The following is a 17219-nucleotide window of genomic DNA, read 5'->3' as shown; positions in this document are numbered from 1 at the left end:
TTCACAGGAATGTTTTTCTTCCATTATTTGCCTGTGGATAAATTTAGGTTTTTTTAATCAAGGGTTTCATTTGCAAATGTCTAAAAGGAAAATGTTGTATTTTATGCTTTCTTTAAAAAATCCCTCATATCTCTGCTTTTTTCAGTACAAATGGAAGTGTAGCAAAACTGCTTTGTACTGTTTGAATAGACTGGCTGTTTCTAAGACGTTCTTGAGTGTTTTGTGGAGAAGTCAGTACTGACAGCTGTCTCTTATTGAGATTGCTCTTTCACTTGTTTGTGTTCTCTTCTATAATAGTACAGATACTTCGGTTTTGTTCCTCTTGTGAGAAAAGTAGCAATTCCTACTTCTATGGAATTCCTGTGTGACTTTCTCATATTGGTTCCTTCAACAAATCCATGTGCACTACTTCCTTCATGTGAGTTAATTGATCAGTCATCATAGACAGATGAACAAGTAGTTCTGTTTTAGGGAAGGTTGAAGAAAGTTTCTTCTGTGATCAATGTCTTCAGAATAAAGTTTTTGTAACATACTGCATCTTGTAGCAAGAGATCAAATAGCCAGTGATGTACAGAAATAATGTCTTCAGTTATAGAAAGCAAATTATATTTGAGGAGAAAAACACTTTAAATAGTCACAGTGGTCTCTGAAGGAAGCTCAGCTATCTCTTAGCCTTGGTAACTGAGGTATCCCATTTAACTGGGACCAACTCTTCATTCTTTAACTGTATAATTGCACAATCACCAGATGGCAGTGTTATACATAATCTTGCTAGATCCTTTTTGCGGGAATAAAATCCCTATCTGATTTCTTCATTTTCATAGCATTTGTCAGCAGTTAAATTTTCTGTTTGGGTAAATTTGATCTTTCATATGGCAACATAAGGATTAGGGCTGGTGGGGATTGCTAAAGACAATTGTTATGCATTTCTCTGAAACATAGGGTCTGCTTGAAGCAATCACAATATTTCTAGAATTCAGCTGCTGTCTGGCTAGCTTCTATTATTTTTCAAACTGTACTCTTCAAGTTTCAGTTGCACATTAACTGTGTTTTGTGGATATATACTTCTGAGAACTGGTGAATGCTGTTTTCTTGCACATTTAAGTGTATGTTATTTTGCATTGCTTTTCCTTTCCAACCTGTCTTTGTCTGAGGATGGCTCTTGATAGAATTTACTCCTTGAGGATTTTGAACCATCTAACTGTATCAAGCATCAAAAAATTTTACTCTCTTTTTGGAGACCTCTGTACCATCATCTATTGATATATTTTTTTCCATTATCCAATATGTGCCTTTGCTGCAGTGAAAGCTCTTGTCTGGGTTTGAACACTTTTAATATGTGGCTTGTCCTTCATTTCCTTTATTGTGTGTATTGAAGCTTAGCTAGAATTCAACAAATATTATCCTAGGCTGACTGTGAATATCTTGTATGTAAGCACTGACAGGAGTCGCCTGTCTCTATTCCATGTGACAGGAATTTTTCTACCAAAACTTTTGAACAGCAAAGTATTTAATCAGAATATATTTATTAAAATGTATCTCTAGTATTGTGTTTATTTTTGAAGCATCATGACTTGAAAAGGAATGTGCATCTGAAATTTTTTTTTTGCGATTGTTCAGTTAAAATAATAAAAACCTCCAGGTGTCTTTTTAAAATGAGTGATATGAAGCAAATAGCTTCTGTAGGTTCAGATTATCTGTATTATGAATATCGTATAAATTGCATTTTTAGTGCTGAAGTTAAATCCATTCACATATCACATTATCACATTTTTTCCCTCTATGCCTTGCTTCTCCATTTTGTCATGTTGCATCTCTTGTTGCTCCATTACAGAGCATCATGGGGTTGCTGAAGAATTGTACTCTGTCAAATTTGTTGAAGTAGGACAGCAAATTTGAAAGCTGCTGGAGAATGGACAGACTACATAGAGTCCTATGTGCAAAAGCTGAAACACAGCATCTTAACCTGCTCTTTGTCTAGAGTTTTTCTTTAAAATTAGCAATTACATATCACTGGATAAGCAGTCCAATTTAGTGATAAAATGCTTAATTTCCAGAGTTTTTTGCGATAAGAAACAATTTGAACAGATAGTTTTTGTGCCTTATCAAACTACATCCAAAACCAAATCGAAGTTTATAACTTCACTCTGAATAAGAAAACTTTGAAGAATTCCCATATTCACATAAGATTGAATGACTTCACATTCATTTTGTAGTTAGTTCTGGATTAGATCAAAATTAACTTAAATGTCATTGCCTGTCTGACCTTGTCATTTGAATACTCTTGCCTTGGAAGAGAACCAGACTATTACAAAATATGCAATAGGTGATGCATTTTGTACATCTACAAGTCTTAGATTATGCTTTTAGCTCCTTGAAATAGAACAGTATCATGTGAAAATACTTTGGTTTCTTCAACTAGACTTGAGCACTTAAGCTTTTCATTTTTATGTTGGTCAAATGGTGGATTTCTTTTATTAATATTAACTTTAAATTTTGTAATTGGAATAAATCTGATTGTGTTTTAAAATCAATTCATTTTAGTTTGCAGTTTACAGTTATCATGAATATATATATTGATCATGAACATTAAGATCATGAATATATTATTCTTTTCAAGATTTAAAGATAAATATGCAATACTAAGATTTATTGAAGAATTATGCAAAAAATTACTTTAACCATCCACAGCATTTCACCTAATTCCAGTTGGTACATGGCTGTATACATGCAAGATTTTAAAGCATATGTAAGATCATGTGTTCCACATAGAAGGAGGTTACATGCAGGCAAAGACCAGTGTCAGTCTTATATTTTCAGTTATCCCAAATGCACCATCTTGGTGCCTACACATTTCCTGTTATTTATTGGTTTATACATACCTGCAGAATGTTAATGGGGCATGCAGACTGCTTTAGGTGTTAGAAATGAGAGCTGAGCTTTACTGAGTTGTCCCAGCAGCGCGTTGTGCTGTGAGCAGCTGTGGTTAATAAATGTTCAAACGCTCCATGTGCAGCTGACAGCCACTCTGCGGATCCTGGCTAACTGCGCCCTGTCGCGGCGCCAGCTCAGCCCCAGCGGTGCCATCCCCGAGCTCTGCGTGGCGCTGGAGCAGCGCAGCAGCGACAAGGATGTGTGCATCTGGATTGTCAGCGTCCTCAGGTACGTGGGAACGCTCTTCTGTGAGCCAGCAGGTCCCTCTTCCAGGCAGGTCCCTCTCAAAGGAGGCAGGACCAAGCACTAAGATAGGAAGATTTACACTGAACTCTTTTTTAAAAAGCTCTGTGTAGCTTTTAATGACATTGTAAGTTAATTGTGTCTCAGTTAATACTTACAGAATTGTTTAATTGTAGCCATACAGACTTGGATTCATCATCCCCATGAAAAATATTTTGTTGTATTGTGTCATTCTTTGATCCCACCAATTCTGATTGAGTTTTTTAAAGTACCATTTCTTGTATTTTAAAGCTGTATAAATTATTAGGTATTTACTAATGCTGGTAATAAGCCATGTTTGAAAAAAAATTAACGAGAGAAATTACACGAGGAAGTTTGTATTGTGAAATAAAATACACAAGAGGGAAAATGTGACCAGTGTTCATTGTTTTGAGCTATTACAGAGTGTTTGAGGAGATTAATCCCTGGGATCGGGGCTTGAGTGTGCAGATGAAAGTGCTGAAAGAATCTCAGTTTTATGAGCAGTTCCCAAGTTGTGCTTTTTAGAGGGAGATCAGTATGAGTTAGTCACCACAAAGATCATTTTGTAGTCTGAATAGTTTCTCAGTCAAAAGTCTTCCAGTTATGAAGCATCAGCTTGCAGTATTCAGTGCTAGATGGACTTGCAAACAATGCAAGGATTTGGAAGAAGTTGTGAAATCGGCTGTTGGTAATTTCAGGAATAGTGGGATTATAAGTGCAATTTGTGAATGATGTGCTGGATGAAGTGTTTGCCATTGCTGCTTTGTTACTGCATTGAGTCATGTTGCCTGTGGCTCTGTGTTCAGTAAGATTCTTTTATGGACTTCTCCTCCTGTTCAGGTGCTCCAAATTATCCATCTCATTCTTCTTTCTGGATGAGGTTGAGTTGTGCTTTGAACAGTGGCTACGTAAGGGGCTGGCACTCCTTCCCCCCAGCTGAAACCAGGCAAATCTGCTCCTTTGCTGTTTGTGCTACCTGTAAAGCATGTGAATGGCTTCCCCAATTCCATGCTACCTTGTTCACATCTGTCTCTAGTTGTGTTCCTAAAAATGAGCTCTAGCAATGATTACAGCACTTTGAGCATATTTACTTCTTCTGAGGAGGGAGCATTTCTTTTACTTGGAAAATGCCATGAAAAGTGGGATAATGAGTTTGTAATTAAGTGTAATTGATACTTACACTGTAATTCTGAGAAGGACATTTACTTGGTATAGAATTCAATATGAAGAAAAAATAACTTACCTTACTTCAAGTTTCCTACTGCTTAATTTTTTTTCCTTAAGATTAGAACTACATGCTCCAAGAATACAAATTAGCCATAAAAATCAATTTAATTAGCTTCCTGGAAATTGCAGTCACAAAAAAAAAAAATACTATGCAGTAAAGAGCTCAGATTTTAATTTTGTTTTGTCTTCTAGTGATACAGAATGATTATTCTCTCAATCAACTTTAGGCAGCTTCTTTGTAGAGAATGTGTTCAATCTATTCAGATTATTAATTCAATAAGATTGTAAATCTTCCTGTAAGAAGTTGTAATTGAACATCAACACAGATCTTTTCTGGCTTTGACTACATAAGAAGTAAGATGTTATCCTAGCTTGTTCTGTTACTGCATTTTTATGGTGTGACAAAAGCATGTCCAGTTCCCTGTTTTGGCAATGGTCAAGGTGAGCAGCGTAGGACTGGAGCAGCTGTTAGGAAATGTGCAGAGATAAATCCTGCCTGCATGGAGGCACAGTCTCTGTATTTGCTGGTGCGAGATGTATTCTCTTAGTGCTGTTGCTGGGCTCTACTAGATGTGCACTAGGAAGGGACCCCTTATTTCCTCTCGTCTGACTTCCCACATCATCGTGAAATTCCAGTTCTCCCCTTTAGCACTAAGACTTGCTGGTGTTAGCATACTGTGCCCATATGGCAAGCAGGTTGGGAAGCTCCTTATGTTTGCTTCTTCCCATGATTCACTGTGGCAAGGATAGCTAGGCTTCTGTTGTGCTCTTACATAACTGCACATGCCTCTGCTAGAAGTCGGAGTATTGGGATTCACTTCATTTGTTGGAAAATACAGCTCTGAGAATCAAAAGTGACTTTCTAAATAATGTTTTGTGGAAAAAAGTCCTTTCATTCATTTATATTTTATTTTTCTTTCTTTATAGCAAACTTTCTACCTACAATGACTTCTGTGCAGCTTTAGCGGACTGCTCCAGATGTTACATTGTATTTTTAGCCCTGCTAAACAAATACCAGAAGCAGCAGGTCAGTTTTTCATCTCTTGATTTTTGTATATTAATCCTCTGATGTGTCTGTATTATTGTGTATAAGCTTGTTTTCAGTGTCCTACTTTTATGCATTTACCAAATAAAAATTTTAAATGGTTGACAGCATTTTTAAGTAGTAAATAATTGTAATGAAATAATTTAGATTAAAAATTCAAGGCAATACAGAGGACAGTTGATTAACTTGTCTATCCATGTGTAGGAACAGTCCTTTGAGTACCTTTTTTGTTCCTAGTTTTAAGAAATATTTTTTAAAGCAAAAAGCTATTTGAATATTTAATTGTTGGAAATTTTTGGGCTTCCTCCCGTCTTCCTTACCTGCAAAAGAAGTGTGACTTTTCTAGAGCTAAGCAATGTGAAAACAGAGCAAAATATGTTCTTTGCTGTCATGTAAAAAGGGGAGATTTACTCAAACCCTTTGTGTTTAATTAGTCTGTCAGAACCCCAGGAAAGCCGTGACCCTTGTGCCCAACCAGTCTGTCATTGTCCCATTACGGGACCCTTCACTAAGCAGTCCCACTGGATCTGTTCCACTGACTTATTCAGGGTCACACACCTAACAGAGGAACTCCTCTTGAGTCTCCTCCTTTACCCACTATGGGCAGAGGTTAGTGCCCTTGGAGGACTCACATTAACAGTTTGCAGAATAACACTCTTTATTAATAGAATTGTGAAAGGTTAAGGTTTAAGACTTGCCAGTGGTAGTATCAGACTGCAAAAAATATATTCAAAGCAATATACTAATTTAAAGCAATATACTAACACGCTCTAATCCCCAATAAAAGCTGGTCTGAGACAATCATTCAGCATGTGGAGATTACATTTCTTACACAGTTTGTGTCCCTGTGAGGGAGAAGACAGATTCCGCTTGTCAACTGATCCCAGAAGTTACAATGGAGTCTTCCCCCATTTCTCCCCATTCTTAACTCATTTTTATACTATTTCTTAATGTTTAGATGGAACTTGAGTGGCTTTGGTCACACCTCTTAATCAGTGAGGGATGGTTGTACTAGGGGGTGGATCTCTCAGGATAGTACCCGAGATAACCTTGGGATGGGGACATGCGTTAGTCCAAGTAGAATGATTTCATAACAGTTGCTGATTCAAGAGCAGAACATTTTCCTTTATCTCCCTTGGTTTTCAGCTGCTATGGGGCTTATCAACTAGAAAGTACCACTGAGTTCCCTCCTCTGCAAGGGTTTCAACACAGTGCCTGGCCATGGTGTCTCCACTCTGCTCCACCCTCTGTTGGGTCCCCCTTAGATTGCATAGTGTGTGGGAGGTCAGATATGCTGACCATATTTCATCCAGGGAGTACAACTGTATTTTTCCTTGTGACTTCAATACCATTATCTTTTTACTCTGTCATTTTCCCATACTCTCTAACTGTGTAAGATATCAAAATGTATCTCTCCTTTATCAGAGAAAACCACATGCCTGGAGTACTGCATTTGGGATGTTCATGTAGAAATAAATGTTTAGACTTTGTCAAAATGCCTTGTATCAGGAAGTAAAATTCTGAGTATAGTTGCTGCCAACTTTATTAGAACTCCAAGGGTGTTGCTCTATTGTCCTGCTGTATCACAGTGATCTTCCTTACATTTACTGAAGCACCGGGTTCTCAGAGCTTGGTGCAGGATCCCAGTCTTACAGATGGATGCATTGGTAAGAGTGGAGTGCCCTGTGTAGGGCAAATTACTCAGCTCTATTGCCAGGTAAGTTTTAAGAAGAATATAATTTTTATCTAAAGCATAGATGTTCAAAGGTGGAACAAGATTTCAAAACAGAGAATATTAAATTACATTAAGATGAGTCTTAAAAGTAAGGAACTTTCTTGGCTGGTCCAGCATCTAAACTAGATAGAGATAATTTAGTTATCCTATACAATTTAACCCAGGGTTAGTAAATCTTGGGGATTTGTTGGAAGGAGGTCTTTTGGGTTGCTATCATTGAAGGTAACTAGATTGGTTATGCTGAACAATATTCTTTCTCCTGCCAAATACAAAAATAATTTGTTCCTTTCCTGTTTACCAGCATCCCTGTTTTCTGTGATAATGTGCATGGAAAAGGAACAAAGATTAAGTTGTTTCTCTTCTTCTAAGTATCTGCTGTACCATATCTGAATATTTCAAGGTTCAGACTGCTCTTGCATGGTTTAATCTTCAAAGACACTTTAGTAAAATACCATGTAAATACTATGTAAATAACATGAAAAATGTCAAAGGCATTATATTTTCCTAGATTTATAGTTGTTCTTCCTTATGACCATTATTGTATTAAAAACTCAACAAATTATGGAACCAAGAATAAGGATCTTTAATTAAATAACACCTTTCTCCTAAACTTAATCTGTCATTTTAAGGGTAGCTTTTCTAGGTTCCTGAGATAATACCTTTGTGTCATAATGAATTGTAGGCTCATATCTACCTCAAATTGTTTGCTATGATTTAGTATTCAGAATTTAGCTTCTTATTTGTCTATTAAGTGGTCCTGAAATACATCTTTCTTCACAAGGTTAGCATTGAATTTTGTGTTAATTATCAGTTGTTTTATCAAATTACAAATGAGTAAAGGAGTAGCTTGTGTATTAAAAAAAAAACCTTAGCTATTACCTTGTGTTGATTATATACGCAATGTCTTCAGAATAATTATTTCTTACTGCAGTTTTGAAACAAACATGCAATTGTCAGTTGTCAGCTTAGTAAAGCCCTGCAGACAGAAAAAGAAGGACATAGATAATGTAATGCACGACATTTTCTGTAGCATATAATAAACTCTTGAGCTGTGTGGAGTGCAAATGTTTTTCCTGAGGTGTAGTTGGTACTGCTAATCTTTTTTTTAAATGCCGACAGCTAATGAGTTACAGTATGAGTTGGTATGTGTTGAAAAGAAATTAAGTAACAGCAGTGTGAGTAAAGTTGTCTGCTGTGGGAAGAATCAAAGAGAAGGAAAAATCATCATTATTAAAGCATTAAAAATCATCAGGACTAAAAACTGATATGTGAAGAAAGGAAGTGTGTGTGTGTTTCTGTGTGTGCATGTATTTTTCTGAGTTCTCAGGTTGCAGATTTTGTGGGATCAGGTTTTTTACTGGCAGTCATAGCAGCTAGAAACACAGGGGAAGAAATAGAGGAAAACCAGCATTCTCAAGGGCTGTCATAATTGTGCCTTTAAAGATAATTATTTAATACTGTGAAAGTAAAAATGGGAGCACTGGAAATAGGCTTAATGACTTGCACCCACAGCACATACTGAATTCCACAGTTGCAACCCAAATAATCTCTGTTCTTTGCTCCACTGCAGTTACAGCTCTTTTCCATTTTTTTCTCAGCTCATTTTCTCTCTTGGGTGAAAGAGTCCAAAGGAATGGAAGAGTAATGATTCAACTCTATGAGGCAGACTTTTGGGGAAATTGAGTTGGCAAGACTTGATAATACCATGTGTCATAGTCTTAGGTAGGGAATACAGAAGACTGGAAAAGCTGAATCTTCAGGGCAGGACTGGGGAAGTCAACTGGACTTTTACATTCATCTGAAGTATGTGTTCATGATTGGCTTTGGACCTTACTTGTGTGGAGTAAGAAAAAAATCCTTGGTGGTTGCCACATGCTGTCAAAACTGTCAGAACTGTTTGTGTAGAGCCTCTGTCTTGCAGGATAAGCTTTGCATGATTCTCTTTCTAGTCAGTATTGTAGACTTCTGCCCATCTCAAGAAATATTCTAGCAGGGTTCTGTTCCACTTTCCCACATCATTATCATCCCTAAGCTTTCCAGATAAACTGCATAAAGAGTGACTTTCTCAGGCTGTGGTTAATGTCACAAGTCACAAGTAGGCTATGCTTTTGGAACAGACATTGACTAAATAGGACAGTAGCTTCTGTCAATAAATCGGGCACTACCTGAGCTTAGGTGGCATTTTGGGGCCCTGCCAGCTTCCATGTAATGTTTTATCAGTTAGGAATCTGTTTTCAATCCTAAAAGCACAAACACAGGGTGCAATACTAAAATTTGTATAGGAGCAATCTTACGCCTGTTGTATAGAAAGGTCCCCTTACACTTTAGTGTATCCTAATTTTGAATTTGGGAAGCATTTGTTTAAGAATCTGACATCACTGGATGCAGTAATTGCCTATTCAGCAAAATGATAATTACATTGGATCACACGAGCAGTTCATCCAGTCTGCTCTTGATACTCGGCAATGGTGAGATTCAGATGTCTGGAGAACAGTAAAAATGGAGCAGGCTTGTATCGTACTTCCTGTGTGTACTTACCAAACCTCCAACTCTTTCCAGTTTGGAAACACCCTCAGCCAGCTGTGTATGAAATAAACCTCAGCTGACTTCTTTTCTATGAAATTCTGCAGTCTTTCTTCTACCCCATATGAACTTTTAACATGTTAAAGATTGTTGACAAGGAGTTGCATAGCAAACAATTCCTTTTGCCTATTTTGAATTTTGCCTTTACTGTCTTTATTTGATGCCTTCTGGTTCTTGTATTGCAAATGTGGTGAAGCCCATTGTTCATTTCACAGTGACCTTGCTTTTCTAAGTGTTTATCCTACCCTCTTCAAGTTACCTCTTTTCCATGCTGAAGAATCCTTGCTTACTTAGCCCTTTCTGATAGAGGCTGTTCCATGCCATGGTGTATCCATGTTACTTTTCTTATAACATTTTCCAATCCTGATTCCTGTCTCTGTTTTTGAGAGGAGGAAACCAGAACACAGCATTTAAGATGTGGCCATGTAATAGATTTACGTGCTTGCATAAATATATTTCCCAATAATTCTCAATACTTTATTTGCTTTCTTGATCTGTAATCATTAAACTCTGTCATTAACTCCAAGATTGTTCTATAGGTGGATATAGTTGGTTTAAAGGCTGTCATTTTAAACATGAAGATATGTTTGCTCTGTTCTTTTCCGTGGATCCTTTCATGTATAAATTCATGCATTTAAATTTCATCTGCTATTTTATTACCAACTGACTACAATTCTTTTTCAGCTCTTCAGTCAGCCTTAATCTTTGGTACTTTGAATATCATGGTGAAATCCTTCCACATTCTTCCATATCACTGCTGCTGCCCATTTTCTGTGTTTATGGACAAATTGAATACAACAGATCCCAGCACAAAACCTCAGGAATTCCACTGGTCATCTTCCACCATTGCAGAAACTGCTAATTTACTTGGTTTTACATCCTCTAATCATTTATATATACCAGGACATTCTCCCTTACAGCATGATTCCTTAGTTTCATAAGGATTTTGGTGAATGACCTTGTTAAAAGTCTCCTGAAAAGTCACATGAGTGGTATCAGATGGGTCTTTTTTATGCATCTTTGTTAATCCCTTCAAAGAATTCAGTAAATGCGTGAGTCAGAAATTAGAAGTCTTAAAGCTGATTGTGTTTATCTGGCTGTCCACTCATTTTTTTTGTTCTTTTTTTCTTTTGTGGTCTCTTCTAATTTATCTGGTCCAGACACCAGACTTGATTCTCACTTGGTATCTTTTCATATTTGTTACAGTTTTAGGAGGTTGTGTAGTGCTGTTAGTAATTAAGCTGTTCAATTAATTAGTTCTTTTAGAACTGTTGGATAATTATCCAGTCCTGGTGATTGGTTACTCTTTGTTTGGTCAGTTTGTTCCTTAAAGTTGTTTGTGATCGCTTCAGTTTTGGACAGATGGCTCTGATGAGCCTTCCCTGGAGAATGCTGTCGCATTGAGATCTCCCAGTTGCTTCCAGAGTGGGCATGAATCAATGCAAAGAGCTCATTTAGCTTCTCTGCAACTACATTTGCTTCTCTCAGTGCTCCTGTTTTATCCTGATCACCAATTAGTTCTTCAGATTCTGGCAAACTTCCCACTCCTGATAAATTTGAAAAGATTTGTTATTATTTTTGTATCTCTTGCATCAGCTAGAAGAACTGCACTTATTTTCAATTGTAATTTGCACACTGCTTTACCTGGTTGATTCAGCAATCAGTTTGTCAGAAACAATTTATTAAATGAAGAGATGTTGTCTTGTCATCCTCTGTAGGGACTTGTCCACATTTATCAGGTTCACTGTGCCTGGGTCTGCCCAGTTTCCTTCCCAAATGCTCTACCAACTAGTGGCTCCCAAATCAGCTTATTGTCTTCTGTGAGCAAGCAGGGTTTTGCTTGTGAGACTTGCTCTTGTCTCCCCCAAAGAAGAAACCTTGTTTCAGGGCTGTTGAATGTCCTTTTTGCTCATGGGAGTGCTGCTGTGGGGAAGGTTGTCACAGGTGAGGCCTCGAAGTGCAGGGAATTTTCCCTCTGTGTTTCTGGCTTTATTGATTAGGCAAAGGCTTATCTGCAGGTGGTGATGACTGGTCTTTCTGGCTGGTTTTGGTTGGTTTATGGATAACTCTGTGATGAGCTCCCAGGGACCCACCATCTGTCTGTTTCAGTCAGTCATAGAACATAAATCATGTAGTGCCCAAAAGCATCCACAGGCTCTTCCTTATACAGTGTAGTGCTGCACCTGTGTTTAGTTCAGGTACACATTTGCCTTTTAAATACTTTGAGAGTGTTATTGGTACTCTGCTTAGTGCCATCACAGTCTTCTGAGATTCCAGAGGTGGTTTTTTATTTATATTGTATTGGGGGCAATGGTGTGTTCCTGTGTCTACTGCTTGCTTCTAAATAAATGGTTATCCTGTGCTGACCCAAGTGCTCTTTGTGTTTTGGTTACTCACTTTTTCCTCTGTGCCATCCCTCATTTGGACTGAGGACAGCTGTTTGTGTGACAGCATGATACATCATGTCAGAGAACTGACCCAGCTTCCAATAACCCGAAAACTGTAAAAAAGAACCCCAGTCCTTTCCTGGTTATCATCTGCATTACTTTCCTGTCTAGTTTGTTGAACAGCCATACAAATGCTTCCTTGATCCTAAATACTGAGGCAGCAGTGTGGGAGAGGAAAAAACTCTACGTGGAAAGGAGATTGAGTGCTGTTTATGCCACTACTTGTGCTGAAATGCTTGTCAAGGTAACCCTACAAAGAACTTGCATTGATAATGTGGTTCTTTTCTCCTACATTTACTAGTACATATTTTCAGTTGTATTCCTCCTCAGTGTAGCTCAACATTATATATAATAGTGCCTAGGACAATTTAAAAAAGGAAATTGATCAGTAATGTAATTGATCATTAAAGAGCAAAAAATACAAGATTTTTCTCTAGTGTTCTGTGTATGTACTTGCATATTCATAACTGATCAGTCATTCTCTCTAAATTTGCTTTTTGTTCCAAGAAGGAAGTAGCAATTATAGGATAGATATTCTGACAACCCTGAAGGAATTTCCCTGCTGGTAAAGGTGAATAACTACAAAAGGTCACTCCTTCCCTACAGTATGATTTCTCAGTGTGCTGAGCTGGAAAGTGTATGTGCATCTTCCTAAAGCTTTAGTTATGATTTTTTTCTTTTTTGGCTGAAAGAAAAAGCAAAAATATTAAGAAAAGTGCAGAATATTTCATCTGTATACTGAGTGTAAAATTATCAGAAATGCAGTGTTCAAAGTTTGTAATGAACCAGTCTTCATTGGCATGCATCATACCGAAACCTGCTGTTCTGGTGTATCAAAAGATACAAGTAAGTGTATGTAATTACTAGATAGGTAAACAATAAAATATCAATAATAATAATATTACTGCTTAGTGAGACACACTGTTATGAAAATATGTTATTGTAGTTTTTTATTTAATTTCTCTAAACGATGCTGAAAGCTTGGGAGCACCTCTAAAAAAAAGCTGAAAGAATTACTAGAGTTGAAATGCCCTGAGGAGATTAATTTATCCATGACAAAGGTCAAACCATTAGCAAGCTGCCTATTAATAGAATCTGCACAAGGAAGATATTTCTGTTAGAAGACCAGTCTTCAATATAGAAAAAAAAAAAGGGCTGATAAGAAATAGGGGCTAAAGTTGTTCAAATTTAAAGTAGTAATAAGAATAAAGATTTTAACCAGGGAGATCAGCAGTCATTGGAGCAATACGATGGAGGATATGGTTTTCAACTTTTTTTTTCAATTAATTTAATTTCTGAAATACTGTTTTTTTTAGAGAGCCAACACAGCTTTTCATCAAATATTGTTCTGGTGACAGTGTGCTTGCTTTTCTTCTTTACCTTTCCCACGTCTCCAGGTGTCTACAAATAAACTTAAGCACAAGTTCTTGATTGCTGAAATTCACTAAGTGCAAATGAAGCATTTTCTGAAAAGTTTAGCTGAATGGATCAAATTTTGGGATGTATAAATTATTGGGTAGGGTCCTATGCTGTGGATACACTGAAGTATGATTGCATTTTATTAATGGTCTCTCCTTCTTCTCAAATGCATTAATATTTGGGGGAAAGGAGGATCTCTTTACTGACAAGGTACTCCCTGCTGTCACTGTGGCAAAACTTCTCCCTGCTCCTTATTTCACATTACTTAGTCAGGAGGTTCTCTATTTGTTTTTGATACTTCCAGTGTGTTCTGCACCACTGCCCTCTCCCCCTTTTTTTTATTCTTTAAATGGTGTTCCATATTGTGACAGCTGTCATTTCTGGGGTTGAACAGAATTTTTTCCAGCTAGAATGTCACTTCAAGATGAATCTTTACTGTATTTGGAAGAGATTAGCTCCAGGCTAGTATAGCTACAGGAATTTTGCCTATAAGTAGACTATTAAACCCTGCAAAGAAAACTCCCAAGTTTTCTTTCCAAGGTGAATAATAAAGCAGAAATACAAATTTGGATGTGAAGTGCAAATTAGAATTGAATGAGAAGCAGGGCAGGTGGTAGAATTTTGACTAACTCCACTGAAATCTGTGTAACATGGAGAGCAGATTTCATTTACAGCTGATGATTCAATAGGAACTCAGCTGCTGGCATCTGACCTTTTGTTTTTTTTTACTATCCCACTCATTCTGAGGGCCCAGACACCAAATAAAATAACAACAGGTACTTGGCCAGCATTCACAGGTTCTAGATTAGACTGTCCTTCCTTATTGATCTTGTTTTATTTAGAAACTACTGACCTAATTTGCTTTCCTCCCTTACTGATAAGGACACCTGTACAGTCTGTACCTGTGCTCATCATGCTTACACTGAAAGGCAGGTGTACTTTAATTGCCAAGATAAACTGCTGTCAGGTTCTGTGACTCAGCAGGTCCATGGGGTACCTTTGCTAATTGGGCAGTGCAAGGAAGAGAGTTTTACATGTAGGTAAGCAAAAAAAACTTCCATATCCATGATGATTGAGTGTTTTTGTGTCAGTTGCCAGAAGAATAAGAGTTAAATGCTGATGGAGTATGTGGTGCCACTACCACCTTAAAACCCAAAATATCACAGTTTCTTCACAGACAGGAGGCAAATAAAAAGATCTTCTCAAGATTTTCTTGATTTGTTTGTTCAAATTTATTTGTGTAGGTGAAGCTGTGTGCTCTTGTATACAGCCTTTCACTCAGGTTTTAGTACACTCTGTGTTCATCGTGTCTCGCATGAATGCCTCACTGTAAAAAGATGAAATAACTGAGTGTAATTCCTATCTTTAATCTAGTTTGTCTTTAGTGCAATACATGTTTAAACTTCTATATGATATAGATTGATCTGATAAATGTAATTTTTCTGTAAGTGTGAAAGAATGTCTGAAATTCCATATGCACTTAATACTCCAAATATGTGGAAATGCACAGTAATGTAATTTATTGTATTGAGTTTTTGCTATGTGCAGAAAGGCCCATGGGCCTTGCACAGGTTTAGTCTTGCAAGCAGTTTCAAAATACCATGTAGCTTTGCATGTAATTTTTTTACAACCATTCTAAGATGGTATTTCTTACTCTTGCAGTCCTTACCCATGAGCATTTAAAGAAATATAGCAAAAAATATTACAAATCCTTGAGCACTGTACTGCTCAGGAGAAGTTGTACAGCTTTCCTCTTTGACCTTGCTAGTTAAATTTTCACTGGAAGATAATGCAGCTTCAGTACTATTCTATTAAAGCCGGATGTGCTTAGCTAAAAAAGAAGTATTTTATAAGTTTGTTTTGCTGGGCTGTAGGTGGAAAGCACAGCTGAGATCACATTTCTCAAAATATCAGTTGATTGCTGTGTGGTACCTGTTTGTCTCTTTCCTGATTGGGTAGAGCTGTTGCTGGGCTGATATCATTTTGACCAAAATTAGAAAGTCAATATAAACGAGTCAAACTAGATTGCCTGCTTTTTTCAGTTCTCTCTTCTGATTCATCAGTTGTTTGTTTCAAATTTTTACAGCCTTTGTGAGTTGGGTGTTGTGCCAGCAAAGGTGAAAGCTCTTAGTGGGTAGTCATTAAGAATATTCATAAAAAATTGTCGTGATGACATTTAGATCCTAACAAAAACGTGATGCCTACTTAAAAAAAAGTGGAAGTGGGTCCTACAGAATGATATTATTAAATACATGAATGTGAAAACAATTTCCTCACAGTCTCCTGACTGCTGCTTCTCATGTTCAGGCATAGCACTCGTCTTCCTGAGAGGATGTTATTGCCAGTGTCTTGTGGCAGAGGCTTAGGACCTGCAATTTACTGATGAAGGCATGTATCAAAGGAGGAGTTGCTGCCTAAACATCTTTTTTCCTTCAGTATTAGCTTGTACACTTCAACAAGTTAGACTGTGTCTGGTTAACTTGTTACTAATACCAGAGAGGGTTAGAATATGTGTAAATATAATTATGATATTTGAAGAAAAACAGCATAATAATTGTTTAGTAAAATTCTAGGTTAGTGCAAGTACAGCAGGTTAGCAACTAAAGGTAGATGGTTCTCACGTACTTGAAGAAATGCTGTTAATTTACCTGCACCATTAAGCTAAATCTACAGACTTTTTAAAAAATGAGTTGATTTTGATGCAAGTGACAGAGGGAAATGTTTCAAGTAGTTTAAACTTGAGTTACTTTAGACTTTCAGATTTTTTTTTTTCTTGTCACATGCTGGTGGTAAGAAAAAGATGCCATTCAGTCAGAATCCACTACTCTTGCCACTAAAAGGTTGTATCTCAGTATGTACAAAATGAAGGTCAGGCTAGAAAGTGCTTTAGGAGAGCAATTTGGTGAAATCATGAGATCTCAAGATACCTTACAAAAATAGAAAGTAGGTCTCAGGAATTATAAAAATAAAAGGGTAGGAAGAGCATATAAAATCAGAAAAAAACCCGAGCAGAGTCCAATATGAGGTGCAACTACAAAGGGACACAAAAAGAAAGAAAACTTTTTGTAGTAAAGTGAGAATACAACAAGGAAATGCTCTGGTGTTCAGAAGAAGCTGAGCATTACTGGCAGATACTGTGAAAAGTGAAGTGTGAAATGCCTTTTTTTTTTTTTTTTCTTTTTTTTTTTTTTTCTTTTCTTTTCTTCTTTTTTCTGAAAGGGTTATGTATGACCAAATGAATAATCTCTACCTTAGCCTGGATTCTTTTGTCACTAAAAAACAAGCTGAAGCATATTAAATGTCGTCAAACCAGCTGATGAAATTTACCTTTTGGTGTTTACAAAAGGACAGAAAGGGGATCCCAATCTCTGGGATTCTTGAAAAGTTATGAAGAATTCCAAGGTTTTTAAAAGGAGAAAGAGAAGGAACTGAGGAATGACAGACCAGTCAATTTAGATTATATTTCTGGTAAAAATCAGGAACAAATAATTCAGCTATCTGTAAGCAGTTAGAATGAACAACAAAATTAATAAAATCTAATTTGGATTTAAAAGTAACAAGTCAA

The 17219-nt window shown here is 36.9% G+C and overlaps 1 protein-coding gene across 6 annotated transcripts in view; it reads left to right on the top strand.

Moving 5' to 3' along the window:
- Positions 1 to 17219, top strand: part of ARMC2 (armadillo repeat containing 2) — a 69008-nt gene that overhangs the window by 31825 nt on the left and 19964 nt on the right. For all 6 annotated transcript variants that reach the window (XM_053972241.1, XM_053972239.1, XM_053972242.1 and 3 more), the window contains exons 12-13: positions 3017 to 3162; positions 5353 to 5452. In XM_053972241.1, the coding sequence (XP_053828216.1) occupies positions 3017 to 3162; positions 5353 to 5452 (246 nt within the window). The remainder of the gene's footprint in view (positions 1 to 3016; positions 3163 to 5352; positions 5453 to 17219) is intronic.

The sequence above is a fragment of the Vidua macroura genome, chromosome 3, assembly GCF_024509145.1.
Source record: "Vidua macroura isolate BioBank_ID:100142 chromosome 3, ASM2450914v1, whole genome shotgun sequence".
Taxonomy (NCBI): domain Eukaryota; kingdom Metazoa; phylum Chordata; class Aves; order Passeriformes; family Viduidae; genus Vidua; species Vidua macroura.
The sequence above is the reverse complement of the archived record's forward strand: the minus strand, read 5'-3'. Positions and strand labels throughout refer to the sequence as shown.